This window comes from Pomacea canaliculata, linkage group LG2, assembly GCF_003073045.1.
Source record: "Pomacea canaliculata isolate SZHN2017 linkage group LG2, ASM307304v1, whole genome shotgun sequence".
NCBI lineage: Eukaryota > Metazoa > Mollusca > Gastropoda > Architaenioglossa > Ampullariidae > Pomacea > Pomacea canaliculata.
In genome coordinates, this window is record NC_037591.1 from 35323776 (window position 1) to 35350813 (window position 27038).

At 42.5% G+C, this 27038-nt stretch overlaps 4 protein-coding genes and 1 long non-coding RNA gene across 6 annotated transcripts in view; 2 read left to right on the forward strand and 3 right to left on the reverse strand.

The window, feature by feature from the left end:
* LOC112558119 overlaps positions 1-1102 on the forward strand; it is a 44502-nt gene extending 43400 nt beyond the window's left edge. For both annotated transcript variants that reach the window (XM_025228330.1, XM_025228331.1), the window contains one exon: positions 237-1102. In XM_025228330.1, coding sequence (XP_025084115.1) covers positions 237-414 — 178 coding nt within the window. In that variant the 3' untranslated portion in view covers positions 415-1102. The remainder of the gene's footprint in view (positions 1-236) is intronic.
* LOC112558122 (xyloside xylosyltransferase 1-like) lies at positions 828-5259 on the reverse strand. The gene is made up of 2 exons (XM_025228337.1): positions 4628-5259; positions 828-3673 (listed from the first exon to the last, which is right to left on the reverse strand). Exons 1-2 carry the CDS (start codon positions 5213-5215, stop codon positions 2996-2998), a joined length of 1266 nt encoding a protein of 421 aa, XP_025084122.1. The 5' UTR covers positions 5216-5259; the 3' UTR covers positions 828-2995.
* A 1140-nt stretch (positions 5260-6399) lies between these two features.
* LOC112557116 lies at positions 6400-8413 on the forward strand. The gene is made up of 4 exons (XR_003097895.1): positions 6400-6693; positions 6893-7120; positions 7555-7717; positions 8123-8413. It is a non-coding gene; the product is annotated as an uncharacterized LOC112557116 (long non-coding RNA).
* An 865-nt stretch (positions 8414-9278) lies between these two features.
* Positions 9279-12592, reverse strand: LOC112557261. Its single transcript, XM_025227008.1, has 4 exons — positions 12445-12592; positions 11333-11434; positions 10470-10586; positions 9279-9558 (listed from the first exon to the last, which is right to left on the reverse strand). The coding sequence occupies exons 1-4, from the start codon at positions 12484-12486 to the stop codon at positions 9409-9411; spliced, it is 411 nt and encodes a 136-aa protein (XP_025082793.1). The 5' UTR covers positions 12487-12592; the 3' UTR covers positions 9279-9408.
* A 2139-nt stretch (positions 12593-14731) lies between these two features.
* On the reverse strand, positions 14732-25661 carry LOC112557733. Its single transcript, XM_025227741.1, has 3 exons — positions 24317-25661; positions 19532-19710; positions 14732-19384 (listed from the first exon to the last, which is right to left on the reverse strand). The coding sequence occupies exons 1-3, from the start codon at positions 24413-24415 to the stop codon at positions 15901-15903; spliced, it is 3762 nt and encodes a 1253-aa protein (XP_025083526.1). The 5' UTR covers positions 24416-25661; the 3' UTR covers positions 14732-15900.
* Between the last annotated feature and the right edge of the window lie 1377 nt (positions 25662-27038).

The window sequence follows — 27038 nt, forward strand, 5'->3', positions numbered from 1 at the left end:
TGAGCTTGAGATATTTCAGGCCATATTTCATTAAACATTTTATCAGCTATTTTTATCTAGAATTTATTTTAACTCTTAAGAGAATTTGAGAGAAAATATGTTAGCCTTTGCATGCCATCTGATTGCATGTGACATGCCTACTCAATCTCCAGCAATTTGCAGTGTTGCTCTTTTTTCATCTGACTTCCTGTACTTAACTGTTTCTTGCATGCATTTTTTTGTTTCTCCTTTTCTAGATTACCATTGAGAGAGATGCAGGATGGATATTCCAGTGTTGGCATGAGAAGTAATCTTCCAAGAGTGCATCTAGAAAATCCTCGTCACTTCCAGAGACCAAGAATGCACAACCAACATCAGGCTCAGAATGTACAACTATATTATAGCATGGATAGGTACCAAGAAACACCGATGTAAGTGTTCCTGGTACATTGTTATGATCAATTTCTTCTTTATTCTATGTTTTCCTAACCATAAACCTGCTGAATTGTGCATATGCTTTGGAACAAATAATGGAATATAGTTCATTTTACGAGATTTAGAAATGGAAAACCATGAAGCTGTCAACCAAGAAATTTGAATTAGCATGATTTTACATAACTGACTACTTTAGTAATTGTTTCACAATTATTTCTTCAGTCTAGAACCTGAGGGGATGGGGAATCCATCTGAAAACAAATTGTTTGATGGTGATGTGTATATCAATATTACACAGTTTGCTCTTAGGCACTTTTTTTTTCCTGTAAAAAAAAAAATTGTAAGTTACCTAAAATAAAATTTAAAATATGAAGATGTTTGACACAGGAATGAAAGGAACAAATCATGCTGAAGACACATTATACCTTTTAATTATCATGTACATCTTGTACTGTACTGAAGTAATATTACATATGAACATCATTGAAAGGCATATGAAAGACATCTTGTGTTACATTTGTAGTGATCATAGAATCATCCTACAATGTAGGACAGTTGAAAGGTTCAACTCTGACTAGCTTAAATTCCAAAATAAGGGACAGTCTCTGAATTGTTACCCAAATTGTATACTGTCAATTATGAGAAAGATAAAGAATATGAATAAATTGTCTACTTATATAAAATGCAATTTGATCCTCAGCTTGTATCTTTGTTGCATGTGAAAGGTATGGTTTAGTATTTGAGTGTATACCACAAATACAATGTGACCATTGTTGGAAAAAATCTATGTCCAGGAGATTGCATTTATCAGTACTTTACTTAACTCAAACAACCCATTTCACTTTCATAAGTGGTGCAGACATACACCTATGCACACTATTTTCTTATCCCCGCTTCCCTTAAAACAAGTGCAAAGTAGTTCTGAATAAAAATGTAATATTACTGTACATCGTAGCAGTCTCCTGGAGCCTATTTCACCTTGAATACCACTTATTACATTACCTAAGCATTCTCCTATATTCACATGTAGAACATAACATACAAAGTATGAAAGTTGTGCTTGGCAATATGAAATGTATGGAGAAAGCAGATCTGAAATGTGCTCACCTGGACCCCATGCATCAAAGCGACATTCAACATATAAAATACCAGCACAAATATTTTTGTAAATATATCATCTAGAGCGGTAAGGCTAGGATTTCTTTTTGCAGGCTCTCAATATTCTAAGCTATGCAGTGGGGCAGTAAAATACCAAAATATCCACTACAGGTGACTACAAAACAAACCTACTGATAATGGAATGGATAACAAATGAGTACATATTGACATTCCTTAACTGAATTTATTGTGTAAAGTGAAGCTGTTAGCTCACAATAAAACTTTAAAACCAGCCTTTCCTTTGAAGACAGTCCTGTGCAGCAATGAAACACAGAAAAAATCACCAGCTTACACAATGGGCACCAAAAACAATTTACAAACTAATAAAAATAAAAAAATTGCTGAAAGCCGCCTCCCTCAAACCTGCTAGGTGAAAGGACGTCACTCTAGTGTTATCTTTGTACTTTGTTAGAATGTTACATTTAGAGACAGCCAATTTCTAACTGTGTTGTGCTTGATAAATTAAATTTCAATCAAAAGGCTGAATAAAAATATGTCAAACAAGTGCCCTCCACATTTTGGCAGATGGGCTGGTCCAAAGACATCCACCGGTTGGATCCAGCACACATGCCGTAGTTTGCCCACCCCTGATCTAGATTCAAGAATGTTCAGCTGGAAGAGAATCTGCTAAATAGTATGTAGTTAATGCCTTAAAGGAAAAATTATGCTAAGTAAAATCCATGTTCTCTGCACCATAAATAAAAATTAAGGAATGAAAAAAATTGGTCAAATAAAACCTGGGTTTTGTGTTAAAAGAGGTGAATGACCACAGAGACACTAGTGTTAATTTGGAATAAATCAAAGTACATTAACCTGCATCATACAACGGCATAATTTACAAAGGATCGTCAATCCAAGGAAAACATTACCAATATCATACACAAACACAGTTTTATATCATGTACAGCTGCAGAAGCACTGAAGAAAAAAGCTACATTGTTAAATTCTCAGATGACACCACATTGTTAACCTTGCTGCAAGAGCATAAGTAAGATTGTGGCAATCAGTTACTAAATTTTGTAGCTGATTTCCTTGTGTGCTGAATATGTACATGGAGAATTAATTTTATTGAGCAGTCCAGCTGCTCAGCCAGAGATGAACTGCCAGTTGTATATGTGTCATAATGTAGGTGTGTCTTAATAATGGTCAAGCTGTGAGATTCCATTTTTTTAAAAATAAGTTTTCTATGATGCACAACCTCATCTTGTCACCCGATCTTGTCCTCATCTTTATCTTGTAACTAGCACTTGTTTTGCTTATTGTTTTATTTTTGTATCTGGGCATACTTCCTGAGTATAACTACCCACTAGGATTAATAAAGTTAGTCATTACCATTGTCACTGAAAAAGCTGCATGGGTAATAATATCTTAATATGCAAGCAGATTTAGTCTGATGTTCTCTGATGTAAAAGCAATTACACATTTAGGGAGATGGAAATGGAGTGTTGCAGTTGCCATGATAAATATTCACATCTCCTTCACATGAAAAGTAGTGGTCAAACACATCTTCATAACCTTTATCTCTCCACCACTGGCACAGCTGTCTGTTCCACGTGCATGGCAGGACATAGAACAGTTCCATGTGTTCAAGAGATATCAGGGTATAGAAGTCCTGGTCAGCAAGGTGTCCCTTGAAAGCATACTTTTCTGCCAATTTCTGCACCACATCTGCTGAGAGTAAGCTATTGTACTGTTGAGACAAACGCATTTCGTCCAGGTTAAGCAACAGAACGCCACTGTTGAAGCCAGGGTTGCCAGAGGGTTTTGGAGCTCCTGCTGGTGTTTCTGGATGTGCTTGACGGTACTTTGCTAGTACATGTCTATACACTGGCTGCATCTCATAAGCTATGCCTATGACATTTCCAGGAGCAAACTGTCTAAATAATTCATTCAAATGCTTGACATCTGCTCGGAACTGAAGGTCAGCATCAAGCATGATGAGGCGATGCAATGATCGAGGGGTTAATACATGCATGAATGTTGAAAGAAAGAAGAGAGTCTGGCTGTAGTAGCTGTCTGCGTTGTAGGTGAAATGTTGTTGCATCACTCGGATCAGTTTGTCCATTTGTTTGGCAAGCACATCGATGTCTAACAAGGTCAGCTGAAAGGGAAGCACAAAGTCAAAATCTCCAATATTCAGACAAAAACAATAACAGCTAAAAAGAAAAGGCGAATCATAAAAAGTTTCAAAAATAGTAATAGAAAAGATGCCATATAAACCATTCCACAAATCAAATAAAAATAACAGACTGTGATGGTTTAAAGGTATTTCTACATGCATCAAATATTTCCTATGCCACCAACACAGGTAGATTCCAGGTGCTTATACATATGATGCTGCACATGCTAATTTATCAGTAAGCATCAAATACATCTTACTAATTCATTCACCATCATGCAAATCTACTTCTCACTCAGTCTCTCACACACAAACACAGGTGCAGGGTAGAGGAAACAGGAGTAACCAGAAAAAAACCCAGCAACGGTCAGCCCTGTAAACATTCAGAGAAAAAAATACCGTAGCTAAGATAGAAACCCAGGACACCTTATTCTCACAGTTGTGGAAACAGGTGCTTTAGCCACTGCACCACCAACCACCCAACATTTGAAGAGCAAATGAAAAAATTACCACAAAGAAGCTGTTTCATACTTCAGTTAAGTTATAACATTATTTTTTCAATTTCATACAGTTGTTTTATTTTCCTGGATTTGTCCTGTGTTACACTTCAAATTTCTCATAACTAAAAGTGCACAGTGATAAAAATAACTGTAATGTTCAATTCCTTTTTGTTATTGTTAACATATCTTAACCAAATGTAAACATATTCTCCCATTTATAGCAGCAACCTCAAAATGTTTCTCTAAAGTAATAATCTTTGAAGACGCTGTTTTCTCCGTTAATGAATTATTTTTCACTCCCACTTGCCCCTTGTGCACAGGAACAGCTAGATTCTAAAATGAAAACAGTGCTGTCTGCCCGTTCAATGAACAGCTAATCACGTAAAAATGTAGTCAGACAATCATGATCTTGAAAGTTACTATCAAAGTTACTTACCTTAACATTCTGTTTGCTTATAGTTGCGACGAAAGAGCGAGCAATGTTACGGCTGTCCTGGTCTCCTATAACGTATAGATGTATGACAGCAGACGACAAATGTGACATAGAAGACACACATACTTCAAATTTCGTCTGAAGGTTGCGATTCACCCGGGCATTTGTTAGCGGAATTAAAACAAATATGTCATCCTCTCCTTGATCCTGAGATATTTCCCAAAATTTTTCGGACTCGGATATAAAGCTTTCGTTTATGAGAGGCAGAGTGGTCGCGATTTCAGACTTCGGTTTCACATCGCTGTCTTTATTCTCCAGAAAATCATGAACATGTACAAATTCAGTCTTTGACAGGCTAGATGATGATTTTGAAATTGAATTTGATGAATAGTAAATAAGGATCCACAAGAGTAAACAAAGTAAAATTCCAGCTATCACGATTTTATGAAAGTATCTCCATAGGGAAGAAAGCACAACAACTTGCGCCATAATGGGCAGGGGTAGCAACTCGCGAGTTTCAAGGGAACAAAATGTAAAAGCTGGACAACAGTACAGTCCCTTGCACGTTACAAGATAGGTCGGTGGGCGCATCTAGACAATCCATCAGTCCTTCCCCTCACGCCTCTCTAGGATTAGCATCTTTCATTTACTCAAAAGCATCAAATCATCAAAAACATCGTTTGTCTTCTTATCAACGCCAACCAAGTACTGAACGATAACTTTGTTTTCGCCAGTATACTCAAATCTCGATATATACTTGTTTTTGAGAGGGAGCTATGAGACAATAAGAGATTTTTTATGAGACGAATGGTGTGATTGATCCTTTCCAGTCTGAACTTGGTTCAGGCTGTCGAAGGTTCTTTGTTTTATACGAATTAGCTTAGCGATTAAACTGTCCACGAAACTGAAAGTGTACAAAGCCGTTGTCTTAGCCCTATGCGCATCGTACTGTCAACGTTATCTAGGCCCTATATAGGTTACCTATATTCACGGGGGAGAGTACTCTTACCAACCAAGGGCCATAACCCCTAACAATGGCACGTGACTTTTAGCCAATGGTGTACTATGTGATCGGAACTGCGCGCCATTTGCAAAGCTGTTTCTACACTTTTCGCAAAAGGAATTATAATTAAGCTAATCTTCAGCCGTCAATTCCAATACTGATACATGTGTTGGACTCTTCAATAACAGTATGTATAATTTATATACTCTAAATTAGCATAGTTATTGAGATTTTAGTTCCAAGTTCAGTGCAGAATATTATGCTAAGAGAAGAAAGATTAGAGTACACATTAACGCAATAAATGCACAAGTTTTCCAGAGAGAAGTAGAAATCAGGCCCAGCAGTTCTGAAAGCTTGCAATTTGATAAATCTTTAGCCGTTAGCGATGCAGAGAATTCGGAGCTGTCGGAATTTCCTCAAATAAATTGCGATTACGAAAGTGTAGGTCACGAACTTTACGATTCGAAAGCAACAGAATTTCGACAGTTCCTTCTGTTTACTGGTATAGTAGCGTTAAAAGTATCGATTCAGACAAATTAACTTTAATGGCATTTTCTCTACAACAAATGTAATGACTGTATGATGGTCAATAATTTATTTTACTGTTATTCTAGATAGCTGGCTGCTGGCATTTAAAGATGAAAGTGGTCACAGGATGTGCAACTGGCCATCACAATCTGTTGAACCAGATGCAAGCTTCATTAATTAGAGCTATAAAGCCAGATTCCTCATGTTCTATGCTTCCAGTTCTCCTGCACAAGTCATTAAGTAAGTGCAATTTATTTTTTGATTCCTAATATTCATAATTAATTCTTGTGCAGAAGAAAATTTATGAACTGTTTGAACTCTATAACATGTCATTACGGCACAAACAGTGTAACTTTGGTTGTGATTTTGCCCTATAAGAGTGAAAGGGACTAAAGTACTTGATTATATTAAAGTGAAATTTATGCTGTGCTTTTGGTCTTGATTTGTGACATCTAATTAGCACCTTTGCCTTCACGCCTCCAGCGCCCCTTGTCTGGTGTTCATCCTGCCAGCACAGGGACCCCCAACCCCTTGGAAGGTAATTTGAAGTCATTTTGTTCATAATCATTTTAACATTTTGTTTGTTCTTACCCTCGGCCAAGACTTTTGAACAGCGTTTTTGTAAAATATAACTAGAAGTGCAAAATCCCAGGCTTCTTTAGCCATAGTGAAAAAAATTGAAATAAATAAGGATCACTATTTTACATGTTTTCTGCTACTGCATTTGTTGGTTCCAGGTAAACAAGATAAACTACAGAAAGCTGTACAGCATATACTGTCTCTTCTGGAAGAGATGAAAACTGACGTGAAAGACGTGAAAAATAGGCTTGCGCAGATGGAGTGCCAAACCCAAGAAAAGGAGCTGACATCTGACACAAGGGTTACAGTTTCCCTTAAAATCTTCAGAGGATGTAGAATATCTCAAGTTGGATTTAAAGACAGATCCAGGAAAACGTGCACGCTTGGTATGTACTCTATTCTGATTTGTTAGGAGTCAAGTGTCTGTGTGCTATTCCCTTTAAAGGTTTTCATAGCATTATGTTGTATAATGTCTGCAGTACTAAAAAGTAACAAAAGCATTGTTATGGTGGCATGAATTACAGCTGATAATAAATTTTCTGTAACCACTTAAGCTTGGTTACGAAGAAAAATATGAAACTTCCTTAATGGTTTTCATCCATATTTCGGTCTTAGAATATGAAGAAAAATATGAAACTTCCTTAATGGTTTTCATCCATATTTCGGTCTTAGAATATGAAGAAAAATATGAAACTTCCTTAATGGTTTTCATCCATATTTTGGTCTTATAATACTCTAGTTTACATAACATGTATCATGATACTGACCACAGCAAGTTTTATTATAAAAAGGATGTTTGTTTATTTTTGTCTGTTTCCAGGAATGCTATTTGGCAATGAGGGGAGGCTTTAGCTTAAAGCTCGTGGTCAAGAGTATACTGTCTGTGCTTTTTTCAACACAATTAGCCCGGTGTTACAACTATAACGGCCTGAAGGGAAAGAAGGGTCTGAAAAACCACCCCTTTATTTTAAGAACAGTTCAGGGTAAGGATTTAAATATTTGACTTTGTGTTTTCATGAGTCATTGAGAAAAAATATTTCAGTGTGGTCGAATTACATTGCAAATTTTAAAATATGTACACATGTTTATGCAATGTCTGGTCCTTTTAATCAGCTGGTTAATACTGTGTAGAAAGGGATTAAGATGACAGTTTATGGATAGAGTTCTCCTGCCTATAGAAATTCTAACTGAAATTCAAATACAGCTCCACTTGTAGTTCCTTTCTGTTTATAACGCTTTAAAATTTTTATGCCACTTTACATATCTTTATAATTTGCTTGTACCTTTCTTTATTTCACCGTATATTCTGGATTTTTAATTTCAGCGACATGCAATTAAATGCTTATTTTTATGCAGACTTCATATTCTTATATTTGTTTTATTTTTAGATGCTGCAAGAAAAAGTTATCCTGATGCTACGGAAGTGGAACTGCAAGTTCAGATTTCGAGCTGGCTGACTGGGGCGAGAGATCGCGAAAATGGGAGAAAAGAAAGACTTTTAAAGCCTATAAATAATTCTGGGGTTGAGGGTGAATTACAGGAGAATTAAAGCTGTAAAAATTTCAACCGATATTTGTCTGGAAAACTCTGACATAAACCTGTACAGGTCAATGCTTTAAGAATTTGTGTAAATAATCATTTTTTTAATTAACAATTAAATAAACATCAGTAAACAAAAAGTTATGTTTGTTTTTTGTAACATTATGGATTTTTTATGAACGTTTTTGCTGTTTCTTATGCAATCATTGCAAGACACTCATTATTAATCCATTTATTTTGCATTTATAGGGTTATGTTGATGTATTTGATATTTTTTGCAAATCAGAATACACCAAAATACCTAAAATTACCAATAGCAGCTGAAAAAGTGATCTGGGATTTATCTGGGATTTGCCCATATTGCCTATATGGAAAATCCATATAGGACCCATGGTTAACCCGTTTGCGCTTTCTACGTTGGGACCTATATAGTTTACCATATGCCCCCTAGATTCCGCTATATAGGGTCAACGTGGGTCCATGTGGGTCCTGTTTTCTAATGCTGATTGGGAGCTTCCTTCCTTTACGGCTGTGAGACGTGGAATCTGTGGAAGGTGAAAATCTTCTGCGTCTGCCCATGCGCTACAAGGACACGTTGAAGAACTGCCACTGGTGCAACAATAAACCTAAAACTGGAAGTTGCAGCCAGAGATAGAAGCCAATGGCTTAGTCTAATTCATGAAGCCCCCATAAACTTTGAGCCCAACAGGCGGCAGAGACTATAATTGCTGATGAACGTGGACGGCGTCACAGAGTGCATCCAACAGTCATATCACGACAACAGAGTTTCAGTTTCCCATCTGTGCCAGACTCTGTGCTTCAACACTGAGACTTCGAGAAGCCACTTTAAACTCAAGTGAGTCACACAAATCCTCGTCTTCTTCGGACAAGGACAACCAGCGATGAATCTAAGTTTTAGCGAACCCTGATTACACGAAATACAAAAGCAGTCTCCAACTTTTATTCGCAAAACACGAACAGAATTCTTCTGTCATAATCTCTTTAATTACCTTCTCTGCATCTCGCAAAAAAAAAAAAAAGAAAAAAAGAAAAAAAAATGACGCGAGGCTTTAACTGCAAAAGGTCTGTTCTTCATAGGTGTCATCTGTAGCGATTGTCAAGGTGCGGGCTGCAATCACAGCGAAGGGGTGTAGTCGAGGAGATATAAATTATGACCTCGGCACTCAGAGAAGCCTTGTTCGGCCTTGAAATACGTTTGCAGGTCGTCATGGGTGAGTGGATACCTTTTGGACTCGTGGCTGCTGATCAGGGTCTCGAGTTGAGCCTGCAGAGAGTTTTCTTTCAGAAAGAGGCAGAACGTACTAGGAACCATGAATTCTGAATAAAAGGGTAACCGAAATACACGGAAAGGTAAAGGGTTCTACATCGTGGTTGGATCATGGGCAGTGTAAGTGGTTGACTGTGTCTATGGTACAGAAGGGGAAGCTTAACCTTATCCTTCGTTTACTTTCCATGATCAATGAGGCATCAATCAGTTTATGGGAAGGAGACGTTTTCCAGTTGCAGGTACACACCCCCCCCCACCCCATTCGCGCCGTAATTATGAAGCGAGGGTGATTCCAGGTCAGTATGGGGAAAATTGCACAAAGCAATTATGTTTTGTTTCTTGAGTTAGGAAGTGGTGTCCAGATCCCGCATGTGGGGCTTTTACCCCTGGGTCCGCAGTCGTGAAGCGGTTGCAAAATGCCGGGACACCGCTACATGACACAGGAGACAATACCATTTCCCTATTTTTCTATTTTCCAAAGGCAGCTACTTACCATCGCTTAATAACTATGACTCCAATTTATGGCACCTTCTCCGAGATTTATTAACTTTCAGAGTATTAACCAAGGGCAGTATATATAGTTTATGTGCGGTCTCTGCTATAAGTAAAACGAGGCAGCTGGAGACAGAGGCTTTCGGTATACTTCAGACAGACTGACAGACTCACGCACACTCACTTGAACGCACACACGCATAAAATGATAAGGTCATAGGCACTGAAGAAATCATAAGATACCAACTTTGAAACAATGGAAGGTTATAAAATGGAACACGACAAAGGTTTTACATCATGATTATACCTTACAATGCAGAGCTACTCAGTCTGTATAGGAGTTTTTATTAAATTTTTTTTAAATTAAAGTGTTGTACTGTCCGTCTTACTGTAATTGGTCAGTCGCGGATACTTGCCTTGATTCTGGTGAAAGTGGAACGATTGTCCAGTAGGTGTGACCATGTGGTCACATCTATGACATAACATTCGGGTGGATGTGCCTGGCTGTTGACTGCAATCACCAAATCACCTACCTGCAGCAAGCATCAGATTCTATATGAAGCTAATACACAGATCTTCACTGGCTCTGCTTTAACTTCTCTTAACTGCTTGAGCTTGCTGATTTCAAAACTAAGCTTCTGTTTAAATAACCTGACAGTAAGTTTATACGATATTAGGAGTGGTAAAATGGCCGCATCTTGGCTTCAGCAAGTTGTATCACACCTCGCAGTGCTTAGAATTTAGCCTGTAAAATGACTTCACATATTTTTAAAGGACTTCATTAAACATCATTTATCTCTCCTCCAAAATATGTGATGAACATTCCGATGGAATACACTTTCGTTATTCTTTGTAAATATGCCAAATTCCTAATGCCTAAAATAATTCGGAATCAGGGTAAGAGTATGACGGCAAAGATGTTAGGACAGAATAGGGTGCCAACTAGCTAGACTTGGCTTCAACTACCAAAACCGTGTCTGGTGAGTCTCAGCTGTGGCTTTTTCTTAAATATCGGTATGCACACAAAGAAAAGAAAAAAGAAGAAGGAATTAAGAAAAGAAAGAAAGTTCATTTAGAGATGAAAGACATCAAAACACAGCGTCCAAGCTTTCTTGGACAAGAACATTAAGCGTTTAATTTTATTCAGAATCAAAGAAAGAGATTCCATACTCCTCTAAACATGAATTTTATGATATCTGCAGGCCCATAGCCAGCATTTTCAATATATATATATATATCCGGAATTTCATCTGGGCTTCTAACCTTTCTGCATACTCACAGAAGTCACATGATAGTAGATATCAGGGTCCTGATTTTCATGGACGTCCGGGTTCTGAGTGGTTGTATGATAGCGGTGAAAATATAGGAAAAGCCCGTTAGCCTAAGGAAACAGTTACAGACATTTTTCATCTCAATCGTTTGCATGAGTTTGTAGACTAATTCTGGCTGACCCTTTGGCCTTTTACGGCTTCTGCTGACATAAAGTAAAATAAGTACATTTTAAAGACTTTTTTTGTGTTTGGTCAATGGTCATTTGAACCCAAACCATATCGCTCGTCATATCTACAATCCACCTGAGTCGATTTGACCCCACCATAAGTATATCGTCCCACATAAGTATACATCACTCTAACAGCGAAAGCCTAATCAATCCAGACCAAAAAGACAAATCGATCACCGATGACATGATTACCGTCAAATATTACCAGCAGAGCCACCATCTTACTGATGATGGCCGCTTGGCAATACACATTCAGAAAACAAATCTCACAATGGCGTATAAACAAGTTTTTTTCTCTCAATTCACTTTTTCAAAACCTTTTTGTTGTCATTATTCTATAGTTTTAAAGTTCGTGTAGTGATCGATTGCTCTTACCTGGAGAGTTCCCCAATAAATCTTCAGTCAATCTCAGCAATTGGGGAATAAGCATGCATGACCGAACAAAAGCGAAAATAAATAAAAGCATTATGATACTTGTTTAAGAGCTTTATTTCAACATTTTAAAAAATGAACTTGAATTTACAGCTGCTTGAAGTCATGGTTCGTGGAATGAGAGCAGACTGGTCGACTTTCTTGCTACGATCCCTCAGGCATGACTTGGTTTTTGTGGATTTAGCGAGTCTTAATAGAGAAATTTTTCTGTACCATTATTTTTGCTATATATTCTCAGCTGTCATGTAATCTGAAAGTCCTGTGTGACATGTCTGGATAGAAGCCTGCTCTGCATTTAGATACACATATGTTAGTATAAAGTGTCTTCGAGTGCAGGCAAAGGTTAAACTCAGTGATTACTGTAAATACCGTGGTGAGTTCTTTGGTTATTTTCACAGTCATGGTGACATGATTACAATAAGATCATGTATAATATAAATACAAACAAATTAACTCACTGATGTCAGTACACAAAGAAGGATTGCAACAGACGGCCCCATGACGTTTGACACTAAAAAACTTTCAAAGACCTGGTCCAAATTTGTCTGGCCCTTGGACTTGTATCCCTGCAGACAGCGATTACCAAAAGGCAATTCTGGCAGTGTTTAAGAACATTGCTTTATATATTTTTAAAAATGTTAGAACATTTAGTTTTGATTGTTATCTGACCTAGGCTCGAAGGACTAAGGGCTAATTTTTATTTAAAGGAAAATAGTATTCGTTCATTATCTTTCTTATTGACAGACCATTTCAAATCTGCTGGTAATGATAAGATGGCGGGGTGGGGTTTAGCCATAAAAGGCTGACTACATATATAGCCATATATAGCCATATCATGTGCACTGCTTGGACTGATGAGTCTGCGGAAGTCACAATCGTTGAGGGGGAACCGAGAGGTGAACTGGAGGGAGGATGTAAGCTTCTTAAAGATATTTAGATTGTAGGAACAGGTATTTAGGTTAAGGTTAGGGAGCGGACGTTCATGTTTAACTGTTTGTAATATAGTAGTGTTGTAGTAAGAACAGTTTGTGAGTAATGAATCATTGCCTTGTGTTACTTATCTTCTCGCGCTCCGTCTTATGTAACAAAGGCACGTGACCCTCGGTATATCGGGTAAAGGGGATCAACCGCTTTATGTCTAATAGCTGGAGCAGTGCCCTGAAGAAGTATGTAACTGTAAGTCACGGGGGTGATGTTATCATGTCAATGGTGGAGTCTTCGGTGGTTAAGTACACGCCGGATGCCAGATAATAGATGAGAACAGGTTTCGCTTTGAGTATATTCTTAAAATAAGAGAGAGAGAGAGAGAGAGAGAGAGCTGCAGTAGATATAGTAAAAGCATTGAAAAAGATAAATAATATGACAAGACAAACTTTTTTAAAAATTATTTGACTTCACAGCAGCCAATCCTGTGCTTTTATATGGGAGCTTATACAGAACGATAGACCAGTCTAAAAAAAAGTGCACCTTATCGCTTGTAAAAAGTTTTTTAATCTTCCAGTCTGCACATTGTCAGATATGGTGCATGGAGAACTCGGCCGCTACCCATTTTGGATTAACATCTGCATAAAAACTATTAAATTTTGGCCCCGTTTTACGCTCGTGACATAGACCGTATACCCAAACAAGCAAACATGCTACTGTACAGTTTAGATGTTGAAGGTAAGAAGAACTGGATGACAAAAGTACGAGCACGGACGTGTATAGGTGGACTGAGGACCGTCTGCTGAGACCAACAAAATTCTTGCGAAGTTCTCCGCTGTTACTTTTGGCGAGATTAAACCATGAATGGGACTAAACCGGACTAAACCCATCTTTTTACATTTTCAACCGTAATATCTGGTCAAGCCGTTATTTCGCCACAGTATGGTAACAGTTTCGCAACGTGTACACTCCCTTCCTGGCACTGACTATCCTCTGAGTCACCACACTCCGCCTTTTCGTAGTTAGGTGAGCGGAAAATATACTTTGCTCCTTCTCTTGTTTCTTTATGCATGTGTATTGAGTTTCTTTCTCTTTTTTTCTTTTTAACATTTGCACCAAATCCCTACAACAGTGGTTGGCATCTCGGTGATACAGATCGTATACAAAAAGTGGAATTCCATACAAACTTGAAGTTAGTGGTGGTGTACGTTTTCTTTTCATTGGAGTTAGCTAATCTGTAAAGTATTTGTTTATAATTAGAAAGTTCATAAAAGAGTATATAGTAACAAAACCATTTTTTCCCAAAGAACAATTGTCTGTTTGTGGTTTGCAGTGAAATAATAATAATGAATATTTAGTACTCGTAAACCTCCTCGTAATGGACGTAATGGAATCCACTTTACACATATGTAACACGCAAAGGTATGCATGGACCTTTATAATAAACTAACTTGTCCAAACGAATTGTTACAAGCCAAAGCTTATTCGTTTCTCATTCCTTGGAAATCCATAGAAAGATAATGTTGAGTATTTGAACTGCACACTGAGGTACACTACAATGTTGACGATCATTTGTTTGTTGTAGGAGCCAACATGGTTTAGGAAAGCTACACATGTGAACAGTGGACATCAAGCTGGAAGTGGTCTACCATCGTCCATGTTTTCACGAACCAACGGTCCCTGGGAGGAATGCTTACTTAGGAAAGCTTCGGCAAATAATCCAAACTATACTTCATACAAAATGAGGAATTAGTATTCCTAATAAGTTAAATGCACTCGACACAGCACATACATTGCGAACAAACCACACCGTTCACAGAGTTAGCTTAATACAAATATTTTATTACAAATAACTGACAGAAGGTTTCTTATGTTCTTCGGCAGCTCACCTCTGTTTAGCAAGAATAGTTTTGAGAGGTCGTGCACACAGATTGATTTCTTTAAATGATGGAAATAGATATATATATACTTTACTTTTGTCGTTTTTCAAACAAATTTTCATTATACATCCACCTCAGCACCAAATTCTTTACTCGATTCTCACCTTCTGCCCATCACAACACAGATGCGTATGTACTTGCCAGCACACTCACACGCGCACGAGCAAAACACAAGCAGATATGAACACGCGCATGCACCGCCAACCCACCCACCCCCACAGCCCACATCATGCCCCACCTCCGCAGAATAACAGGTACACACAGTTCGTTGAGTTCAGCACCTTTCACGAACCGTCTACTAATAATCTCAATTCTTTTAAAATAAACTCTTTCGGGAACCAGTGTTCGCAAAATCAAAGTTATAAAATCTTTTGACTGGTGTAAAAAAAAAAAAAAAATCAATCTAGGTGATAAGAATGCTGCATTTAATTGTAAACACTGTTGATGTTTTATCTTAAATTGTGAAGTTTCACAATTTCTACTGGAGAGATTACTGTAATTACAGTGAAGCTTAGTTTAAAACAATTTGTTCTTCTCGTCAAGTTAGACAGGGTGAGACACACGAACGTACCAACAGCTGGACATCCTGTCATTGATAAGCTGTCACGATTTCTCCATTGTGTGTGTCTGTAACTAGCAAGTATCGGACTTCTGTCTTCGATACATAATGAGAGCAGCTGTTAGATAAACCTCCTGAACAGAATCCAGGAAGTCAACTGTGACCTTTGGCTGATATCTGCCAGAGCACTTCTATCTAACAATGGTGACAACATATTTCTCAGTTGTGTTAATTTAGAGTATTTTACATTAATTATCAATATTTGCGCGTATTATCACAAGTGCATATCAAATGTCATTGTAACCACATTGTCACACGCACCGATCAGTTTTTATCTCAGTCACTCTCCCTGTTGGGGGGAACACGTGGATGGACATGGCAGCTGACGATGACCACCAGTCTTGCCCTGTTTTGGGCGATAGTCAGCAGATTCTGTACGACCAGTCCAACCTGTATCTCTTTGTCAGCGCGCACAAGATGTGAGATGTGGGTTAAATGTCAAGGGTCAAATTGGAGAACTTCCGGTAGTGGCCGGCCGCTTCCGGATGCTTGCGCATGTGCCAGTTAAGAGCGTTGCGCTGGCGACAGCGGTAGTCGCAGAAGTCGCACTTCAGAGGCTTCTCGTCCTTGTGGATTAAAAGATGCACCCGCAGGTGGCGCTCCGCTCCGAACTGGCGCACGCACCCGGCCCAGGGGCACTGCCAGCGGCGCACGCCTTGGTGGGCAGCCTGCACGTGCTCCAGCACCTCCAGTGGGCTGTCGTAGCTAGCGTCACATCCTTCCTGGGTGCACGCGAAGCCGGCAGCTCCGTCTGGCCGTTGCAAAAATTCCTTGGTGTCCGGAGGGAAGCACCCGTAGTCGTTCTCTGGCGCAGCTGTGGTCGCTCGTTGCTGGGCGAGGTCAGAGACGAGCGGACTTTTGCCAGGTTCATCCTTGACCTCCGAGACCTGCACACCGTCCTGGAGGACGAGGTCATGCTCATGCTCGTGCTCGTCGTGCACGTGGCGGGCCAGCTCGGCCTGCGTGTGAAAGAGGCGAGGACACGTATGGGCTGGGCAGGCCAGGGTTTTGAGGGAATGCGTCTTGCGTGTCTGGCGGCACAGCTTCTCCAGGTGCGCGCTGCGCCGGTGCTCGATGTAATCGGCGATGGTGGCGAACTGCATGTCGCACGGCTGGCACGAGAAGGCGTCAGTCATGCTCGGCTGCTGCTGATGTTGCGCCTTCGTCACGGTTTGTGCAAGAGCTGGAGTAGGTGAAGGAAGCAGGTGTTCCGGGGAGGTTCTATCGTCCGGCAGGCACTTGTCGCACAGGACCACCTCTCCCACATCTTCGTCTGGGCCTCCTCTGTGCCGGCCCTGCAGAAGAAGTGGTCCACCGCATCTGTCACATTTCCGTGTCACAGGCGAGGCCGGCGAGCAGCATGCGTGCTGCACAGAATCATCCACCGGCAGCATCTCGTCGCAGCGCTGGCAGCGGTAGAGGTCCTGGTATAGCCTCTGCGACATGTTACCTGCCCCCGGAACAGGCTCTGCGATGACGGCTGACGTCACCGGCGGCGGGGGTGGAGAGTCAGATGCCCCACCTTTCTCGGAACTGCAGGTACTGCGGCCCATTTTGTAATCCCCGCTTTCTACAAGGTTCGTGGGCAGGTCTAGTGCCTCGGACCCACCATCATAACTGTATTCCCCTCTTTTACGCCTCCGGATGCGCTTGGCCTTGGCTCCCCGTCCTGAACCCCGAGGTCGTATGCGAAAAGACGTGAAGACGACGTCATCAGTGGGTTTGATGAGGTCGTTGAGCTGCCGCCGGCGGGGCTTGACCTCCACAAGCGACTGCGATGACATGAGCATCTCTTTGTACAGGGCAGAGTTGACGGCCTGATGCGCCGACGGAGTGGCGTACACTAGGTTGGCGTGGTAGGCGCTGCCGATCTCTAGGCCCAGCTGATTGGCCAGGATGTTGAAACGTGTCTCCAAACTGGCCTCCTCGGGGAGCCGCCTACTTTCGCTTTCAGTTCCAAGGCAAGAAGCTGTCTTTGGGGCTGCATTGTCTCCCTTCATTTCGTCCATATCGGCTATACCTTCATCGTCTGGCACAGGCGTTGTACCCGAAGAAGAAATTGCGGCTGAAACCTGCCTGTGTACACTGTCTATTGGCGATGCTACGTTTTCCTGTTCTAGGGGAGGGGTTTTGTGGGGTGGTTCGTTTCTTCTAACATTTTTCTCCGTAAGAAGGTGAGACAAGACTGGTAGCTTCGGTGGCCTGCCTCGCCGTCTGCCAAGCTTGCCTAAGGGAGACATAGCCACGTTCGGGTACACCATCATGACGGATTGAGAAGATGACGCTGGCTGGAGCTGTTCGGGTACCACAACAGACATGGACAGATACGCTGTGGCCATGGACGCGGAATCCTGTGGGGGGTTTCCCCCGATGATTACTGGTGGCGCGTTCGTGGGCGACACAGGAGTCTGCGCGTCTGGCGTTGCCGTGGATACGGGGGCAGAGGTTGCTGGAGACACAGTTGCAGCAGCAGTGGTGTCGGTGTCTTTTATCTTTGTCGATTTCCCTCGAGATCGTTTGCTCCACGGTAATTTAAGAATGCTGGTGTACACGCCAGGGAAGAGAGAGTTCTCTGTCACCAGCTTCATGTCCTTGGGCACGACTTTTTGGGGCTTCGCGTAAGGTCCACGAGGCCTCCCCAGCTTAGGTTTTGAGGACCTGGAAGGTGCCGAGATCGGGGTGGAGTTTGCAAAAGTTAAAGTTTGCCCAGAAGAGGTAATTGGCGTAGTGGCTGTGCTTGGTATCTGAGGCTGGCCGGGTGTAGAGTGCACCTCTGGCCGGGCCTGCAAGAGCGGGATAGCAACGACACCATCAGCAGAAGTGGCTGTCATAAATGGGATGTTCACACACACACTTGGTGATGCTGTCGCCGTGGCAACCAGTCCACTGCTGACAGCATCCAGGTAGACCGTCGAGGCCGACAGAGTGATGGGAGTGGCTGTGCCGTGCTGTACCTGGGGCTGTGACTGGGTTGCAATCAGCGACCCTAGACCGCTGCACCCGTTGGGCAGAGTGCCGTCACCTCGGCTGGCGTCGACCTGAAAGTCCACGGATGTGACAGTAGGCAGCTGCATTGCCCTCGCACCCGAGGAACTGGTGCACGCACGCTGGCACACTTCGTGACGTCCCGCGCTGCTGGGCGCTGAAAGCAGATGCAAAGCCATTGGTAAGACGGCGTGGCCGTGTGCGTCACCGCTGTGGACAGCCGCGGCCTGAAGTTCATTGTGTTTGGAGACCTGGCCGAGGGCGGAAGCAGCATGCGGTATCTGCGAGATTCTGTGAGTAGCTTCAGAGCTGAAGTCGTTTCCTGGTGAATATCTAGAGACCAGAGTGTCATCAGAGGAACCTTTCGCTGATTCTTCAGAGCCGTACTTCTGACTGCTGACGATTGTGTGGGCAAACAAATGGCTGGTGGCATGAGACGAGGTGCAGCGGTTGCTCGAGTGGGCCGGCGACAAGCGGCCCGAGGTGTGGGTAGGAGAAGAATGTCTCGCCGGAAGGACCGACGTCCTCGGAGAAGGAAACAGCAAACCTGGACGTGACAGTTTGGACGGCGGCGACGTCAGCAGCGTGACGACGTCAGACGGGAAGTTGTGAGCGTCCAGCACTCGCGTCACGTGGTCCTTCTTCTCCCCGAGGCTTACGCATAACGAAGTCCCTTTTCTTTTACCGAGCGTCAAATCCAGTGGTTTGTCAACATCGAAGTCGGCAGCAGAGCTGTCAAAAAAAGACTTCAAGCTTTGGTGTGGAGGGGAGATCCTGGATACTCTGCTACCGCTGCTGCTGAGGTCCAGCACCTCATCTACTGGAGAAGAACATGATGGGGGATAGGTAACGTCTTCCATGCCGTCGTCGGGGCAGGTATCGACCCCGCACTCATCTTCCTGCATTTCACATTCCACTGGTATCGAACTTCTGCAACATAGCGTTTCGCATTCTTCAAACGTGATTTGCTTTGAAATTATCCTATGTAGTATATTTAAACTTTTCGTTTGTTTGTTTTTTTTAATCCGAGACAAACAAATCCCATAGGAAAGTAGTTTTATTCCCAGCCAATCTCACCTGCCATACTGCTGAATTAGTCTTCGCATTAGAGAGGCTGCATCAAGGTTGGTGGCTGCCAACAGCGCTTCAAAGTCTTGCCACAGGTCCGGAGGGATTTCCACTTGAGGAGGGGAGGTGCTAGCTCCTATCTCGCCTCCGTCTACCAGCAGCGTCGGTCGACAATCGTCTGCAAACATCTACCACAAAACAAAATCATGGATTAGTGTTTGTCCTTTTGCTATTCTTTTTTTTTTTAATAATAAATGCCTTTTATATGCATGGGTTTTAGCGGATGAGTGATAAAGACAGCGTGTTTGTGAGTTTGAATAATAATGTCGGAGCTTTTTGTCTGACAACACATCAACAATTTAGTGAGACTTCACAGTTAGTCTCGAGATGGACAAAATGTTTATCACAGCATAACCCGAAATCGTCTGGCACAGGCTTGTGACCTGAAACTGCGACCCTACTACCCAACAGATCGCACTTCCTTTTGTCACGGACACGTGACATCACAAAAGCTGCGTCACCCCGCATGTTGCGGACAGGTCAAGCGTCACGTGCTGAATGAGTGATTCTTAAAGTCTGCATGTGAAATCTTTTTAAGAAAAAACGTCAGTCAGCTCTTCACTTTCTGTCGACATACGGTAGTCGTGCTACTTGTGGAGCTCTTCCTTCTCAGCAAGGTTCGGTAATAATATCTTGTCATTATTTATTATTGGTGACTTTTTGATATCTTGCTCGATTTTATTAGTTTTTAAAAACTGTGATTTTTTTTTAAAGGACACCTGTTAATTTATTGTAAAATTGTTAAATAGGTTCGGCTGTTAATTTGTAGAGTCTGAGACGAGAGCTGCAGCAGAGTCTCAAGTCTCGTCGGCTGTGTAGAAGGACCGGTGGTCCAGAGAGACGGCGTTGACAATTGTTCACGTGCCAAGATCGCTTATCCCCAGGGATGGCATTTATTCGTACAGACCAGCGACAGCTACTTCCACCCCTAGAGGTGGCGTTTCTGTTCTTTGGAATATTTGTGAGTTCAAAGGACGTCGACTCCAGAGCGAGGCTTTGACCTCGTAAAGACTTGCGTCTGGACGTCGACTCCCTAGCGGCGGCGTCAAATCTTCAGACGTCGTCAGCAGCTGTCCTCGGTGTCGTGAGTGAAACATTCAACTACAGTCACCTCGTGAGTACACATTCGCCGTTTTCTGTCCTCCAGCTTCCACTGTTTATTCCAAGAAAGAATTTATATATTTTTTTGCGATTTGTAATTGCGATATGTAACTTTTTTGGCAGCTTTTAATTGCGTGCATTTGAGTTAACTAACAATTATACTTAGAAAGTTGAACTTTGCTGGAGCCAGTGGTACTTTGCATGTTTAAGAGTGAGGTCTATATGAGATATGGAAATGAGTGTGTTTAATTTTTTTCACTTCCTGAATCTCTCTCTCTGTTAGACAGAGCCTGCAAGAGATAGGTGTAACTTGTTTTTGTGTTGAAATAAAAGAACCCACGGATGTCTGGATAGGTGCTTCTTAACATGGCGCCCTGGAGAGAACCCTTGACAGTTTCACGACATACATCCTCATCCACAACACTCGATCAAAGCAAGCTCCGTCAGCGTGCTTTGTATTTGTTTCACCTTGAGACCCTTAACACTTAACATACTCGTTGATATACCGGGAATCACGTGCCTTTCTTACACGGACAGGGAGCGGATAGATAAAGGGTAATAAAAATAGATGCCCTACCATCATTCTCCTACCCCTACCAATCATCCATCTGGCTTCCTCCTGTGATACACCGCACCCATGATGTTGCTGTACTCGTGAGTTCACAGACAGACAGTCACTATGGCAACACTGTAAAGCGAGTAAGGCAACTTTTGAAACCCATTTTCACCCTACTCTTGTTACACTTGCCCCCATACACAGCATCATGTTTCATACATCTACCTGCTGTCAGTTGTAGGATACTGTTGACCTGGATTCCTCGATTACCTTTGCATAGTAGGGTTATGGAAAATTATCAAACACCCAATCCATAATTCTAATCATAACACACACACACATATACTACAAAATTAATACGTAGATGTACCTACCAGGCAACTGTCTCCTCCTATTAGTCCATCACCAAACCCATAATTATACAATAGGTCTTTGTGAACAAAGTGAAAGGATGCCAACAGATTAGCGCCAGTCGTACCGCAGCCAACAAAAGAGAACATTTAGCACCTGGTGTAAACTAGTCGTTACACGTGTGTAGAAGGGCTCGTGACCCCCTGAACACGTGTGTGGGATGTTTCTCAACGCGATGGGCGGTCAGCCAGGCCGACTGTTCAGAGGGACTATAGTTCGTTGCACTCTTATCAGCATGGATGAGTAGGGGCCAGCAGCAACCAGGGGAAACAATAATTGTGTATTCTCAGCATTGTCTAGTATTTTTAGCATTTGTGTGTGTGTGAGAGAGAGAGATTTGCATAATCAACTTGGATCATGTCGTTTCTGTAAGTGGTCAGCTTTCGGTGATGGGATGATTTGATTTTACTTAGGACGATATGGTCATGGCTGGGACGACTTGACAGGTGTGGGGCGACATGGTCTTGGGACGAAATGTACGGTGACCTCTCGCGCGTGGGCAAACACACACACATACACAGACAGATATGGAATCAGAAGACCGAGCTGTAAATAATTACCCTTAAACAAGCATCAAACAAAAGATCTGTGCAGCTGCCATCAAGCAGCGTCTTTTCGTATACCTGCATCAGGTAACAAAAAGCTACACAACGAAAAAAAATAAAATAAAATAAAAAGATGAACACATGAGCAAAGAGTGACATATCGGGCAACGTATGCGCATTAATGGGTCGAGTAGACAGCAGTGCGCGTGTAATGTCTGCAGTGCCCAGAAACTCAGGTTGGTGCCAAAGGAGGCCACGATGTTGAAGCACTGCATTCCTGCAGCCTCGGTTTGGTCGGAGGCTTGAAATGAAGTCCGTGACGCTCTGCGAGAAATGGCGAAGCTGCGACCCCCTCTCCGCTCCAACTCTGCACGTGCTCACGGATGCTAGGGATGAGGTCACGGAGGCATGTGACGGCGAGTCGAGACGCACAACCATTATCAGCCAATGAAAGCGGTTATTGAGACATTAAGAAAAGTGCATAGTTCAGGTGCAAACCTAAGTTCTCGTCGATGTGTGTTTCTGTCTGTATTTCGGTCAGTAAGTGAGTGACTTTGGGAGGGTGGGTGAGGCAAGTAAGACAAGAAAAAGACTACAAGAAACTAAATCAGGCTTTGTGTGTGTGCGCGCGCGCTCGCTCGCGTTCATTACTTTATTTTAAAGGTTGCTTTTTCAAGTTTAATTTTACAAATAATGGGGATATTTAAATATCCATTGTCTTCTTTTTTACTGACACACTAACACACTGCACACTAAGAAAAAAGTATTTTTACCAAAAGCATTCTTATCCAGAAAACTCAACCATTTAATTTTTAAAAAATAAAATAAAAAATCCGCTGAGCGACACACCAGCAATTATGCTTTTAACAGGAGTCGCACCTGCATGTCCCTTCTTCCCACCATCCACGACAGACTGGAACTGGAATCACATTCCCGCCGCACCAACATCACAGAGAAACAAAGAACTTAACGAGAGGATTTTCAGTAAAAAAAAAACTTTTGTTGACAATGCGGAGCAAGGAGAGAACAACAACTTTTCAGGTAATTCACAAAACAATTTTACAGCAAGCATCTACTACATAAACGCGTGCGGGTATATACGTATATGGATTATCATCTGTACCACCTTTGACTCTCTCTCACTCACACAAGCGCGTCACTCAGGTGAGAAAAGCAAAAGCGCAAGACAGGTGTGAGCGGAGAGGGTTGAGGGAGGGGATAATGGAGGCAAGCTCCTTTCAACTGCAGTCCCAACAATACGCAATATGAGACTGAGAGATGAAAGCAGATAGCCAATGATGTGCATAGCTCTAAGCACGCCTATCTGATGACAGAACCACACTCTGGCTCTTCTCCGTTTTACCTGTGCCGAGCTAAATTGGCACCAAGCAGCTTGACCTGGGAAACTGCCAAAGAATCGAGTTTACAGACATCATGAGACCCATTTACTGAAAACAAACTTTAGGACAGGATAGAGTCTGCAGCGAGAAAGAAAAGACGACATTTAATAAATAAAATCTCGTTTTACAACCCCGGTCCGACTTCTTGTCTCGCTGTAAAGGTCGTTTTAATTTGACTGAAACCTTCGTTTTACGTGTTTGTGTTTAAAATATTGAGACGAGAGAGAGGCGCATATAAGTCGTTTACAGACAACATTGCCAAATTCTTTTCGCAGTTTAAAAAACTCGTTTTTTAGATATCAATCAAATATGTACTGTTACACTGAAATGAGTGTGAGAGGCCACCGTGCAGTCTAACCACTTCATACTGAAATTCAAAAGTATTTTGTAAAATCAGTGATATTTATATATTTTTTTTATATTTTTTTAATTTTTTTTTTTTTGGCTTGGAGGGAGAAGGGAAGGAAAATACCGAGTTTACTTTGTGTGTCCTTCTCAAAACATTTCTTGGCACGTGCACAACGGGTCAGTCCAGCGTCACAAGGTCACAGGGTCACACGCACGTGTTACATCAACTCACTCTTGAGGGAAAGGGGTTGGGGGTCGAGTTCCACCTGGGGCTGGGCAGTCGAGATTTTTGTAACCGAGGGTTAGAAAACTGGATGACGTCATATAACAGAAAGCAAGATAAAACAAAAACAAACAAACCGTTGTGGCTTACCTTTCCTTGATCTGCGTCGCTGTCGGAACTGACAGAGGACGCGTCCGCCGTCCTGCGAAGTTTGTTGGTGGGTCGAGCACTTTTCCTCCGGTGTGACATGTTTAGTGGCCCGAGTGACCTGTCTCGCTGGCTGGTTACCTTATTGTCAGGCGGCCGAATCGCAAGACCTTTGCATACCGCGGCCACCGTAAGGGGCCAGGCGCTCAGTCCATATTCAGCAACTGAGCTCCCAGCTTCCTGCGATGGGTCTGGCACTGTGCAGGGAAAACTCCCAGTTTGGCACGAGGCCGATATTTATAAAGACTCTTCTCTTTCTCCTCACTTCTTCTCAGTTGCCCCTGTGCTTATACTGTCACGCGTAGTGTGGGGCTGTGGGATGCTGGTGAGCCAAAGAACTCAATTTGATACACGGTGAAATCCCAGTTACCAAGGATCATTGTCGTCCTCGCTAGTTTTTAAAACAAGACACAGACTCCCGTCATGGGATAGTCTCTCCTCCCATGGTCTCGCACTTGTAAACAAGGTCCATTTGGGAAAAAAAATCAGGTAATGCTTCTCTTGACATGTTGCTCGTGAGTTATGATAAACCTTAAAATGTTGTATGTTCCAGTCCCTAATAATAGCCCTGACGTCAGAAGACTGAAGTGTAAAAGCACAGAAGATGGAGGTCAAGAGACTGGTCTCCTCCTGAGCTAGCCTCGGAATAACAGCTCTACTCTCAGCGTGCCATTTCGCACAGGCTGTCTCGAAATTCGCCCCAACACGGAAGAAGTGCAGCACAGCCCTGCAGGTACCGCACGACACCATATATGGCATGTTTAGGGTCTGGAACTGGATCGGCTTACCGCCACGAGAATTGGTGTGCTGGAGGAAAAGTGCGGCGTCCCGGTTAGGGGTGAGGTGGGAGGCAGAGGGGGAAGAGGCCGAATGGTTGGAGTTTGGCAAGGAAGGGAGGAGGGAAGGAGGAGGATGGTACAGCCCACAGTCTGCTGCTGATGCCGACAGCTACTGTTCCGCGTACGATCATGGTGTGGGTGCCAGAGAGGGAGATGGAGGGCGTCAGCGGCACTCCGCCCCGCTGCTCCCAAGTTTTCTGCCGTTAGACATTGTTGTGTTGCGCGCCGTCTGCTCATCAAGACGACACGATTGCTGTTGGGGTACACTTCTCACATCGTCTTCACATATATGGAAGTTGATGCGCGTGTGAGGCGCTTCTTTCTCGTGCGCTGTACCTGCACGCACGCACGCACACAAGCACGCGCGGGCAAGAGATTTTATTTTTGGTGCCCAAGCTCTTTCTCTCTCTCAGTAACATTTTACACCTTCATTGCTCGCTCACACAATCAAAGTTCTGGCCCGCCCTATTCTATTTCTCTCATCACCGTCAGGCTCGTATATGCAAAAGCTTGCACGCGCGCATGTTTATAAGGAGAAAGAAAAAGCGAAAGAACGAAGAAAAGAAGGGAAAATATGGAAAAACGGAGGGAGAAAAAGAATAAAGGAAGGAAAAAGAACGAATAGGGATGGAATGGTGTAAGAATTTGGATATATATTTGTGGACAGACAGGCAGCAGGCAGACAGCGCTGGTAGGTCGTAATTTCATGATGAGTCATCTATCCTGTCCATTCGTAAATGACTTCTCTTGAGATGGTCACGACGACAGACTAGATGGTCACGACGACAGAGAGTATTAGAAAAGATTGACGACCAAGCACCAGGAGAGAGAATTCCTGTTTGAAAAATCTCGGTAGTTCGGCACGACTGATACCAAAGTTTGCAGAAAAGTTAATAAAGAAGATGTTGTGTGGATCCAAAGATAAGAGAAAAAACTACATAGAGGAATGTTGGAAAGTCCTTGTATCCGCCAAACCGAAGGACGAAAACAAATGGAGAAACAAAAACAAACTTTGAAGCATAAGAGTGCATACCGGCTACTGTTACGAACGTGGTGTAACGTTCTCTTTATGCTTGGTGTTACATGACAACCTCCTAATGTCTCGCGGACGATGACATCGACTTACGAGTTGTGATATTAAATATCACTGTATTTACCTTCTTTAAAAGCGGCTTGTTCAGTCTTTCTTGCACTGGCCATGACAGTCTGCCATCTGCTCTATGTTCAGTTTAGAAAGAGGATTTCCTTTGATTCATCCTCTGACTCAAACATTCAACTATGAATTCACACACACACACAGGACGCACGCACGAACACATAAAGGTTGATAAACGTGCGGTCTCACCCGCACACACACACACACATTCATACACATGCGCGTGTACGCAGGCAGAGAGGCGCTCGTGTACACATACAAACGTAAATGCATGTACATACACACTCCCGCGTATTTTCCCCACAATAAAAATGAGTGAGCGAAAGAAAAATGGTATGTGTTTTGCTGAGGCGCCTATCAAGCACGTGCACGCCGCTAGCGGGAGCGTTTCCTTTTAGGGACATGCACGGGCGCCGCTCTCGCTCCAAAGCACCGTTCTCTTCTGTGCGCCTTGCTCTCTGGCATACCTTGCCTTTAGCGAGTGCCGCAAATACTTGGCACCGCTCGCGCCTTCAAGACGCTCAAAGGGCGGGTCTTCAACTGACCTTCTTCCAAAGTGTTTGCAGCCACACCAACGAGTCCTTTGGTGACTGAACTTTAAAAAAAATGAAAAATTTGTATCGTTTTTTCACAAGATGGACGGAAAAACACGGTGCGCAAATACTCTTAC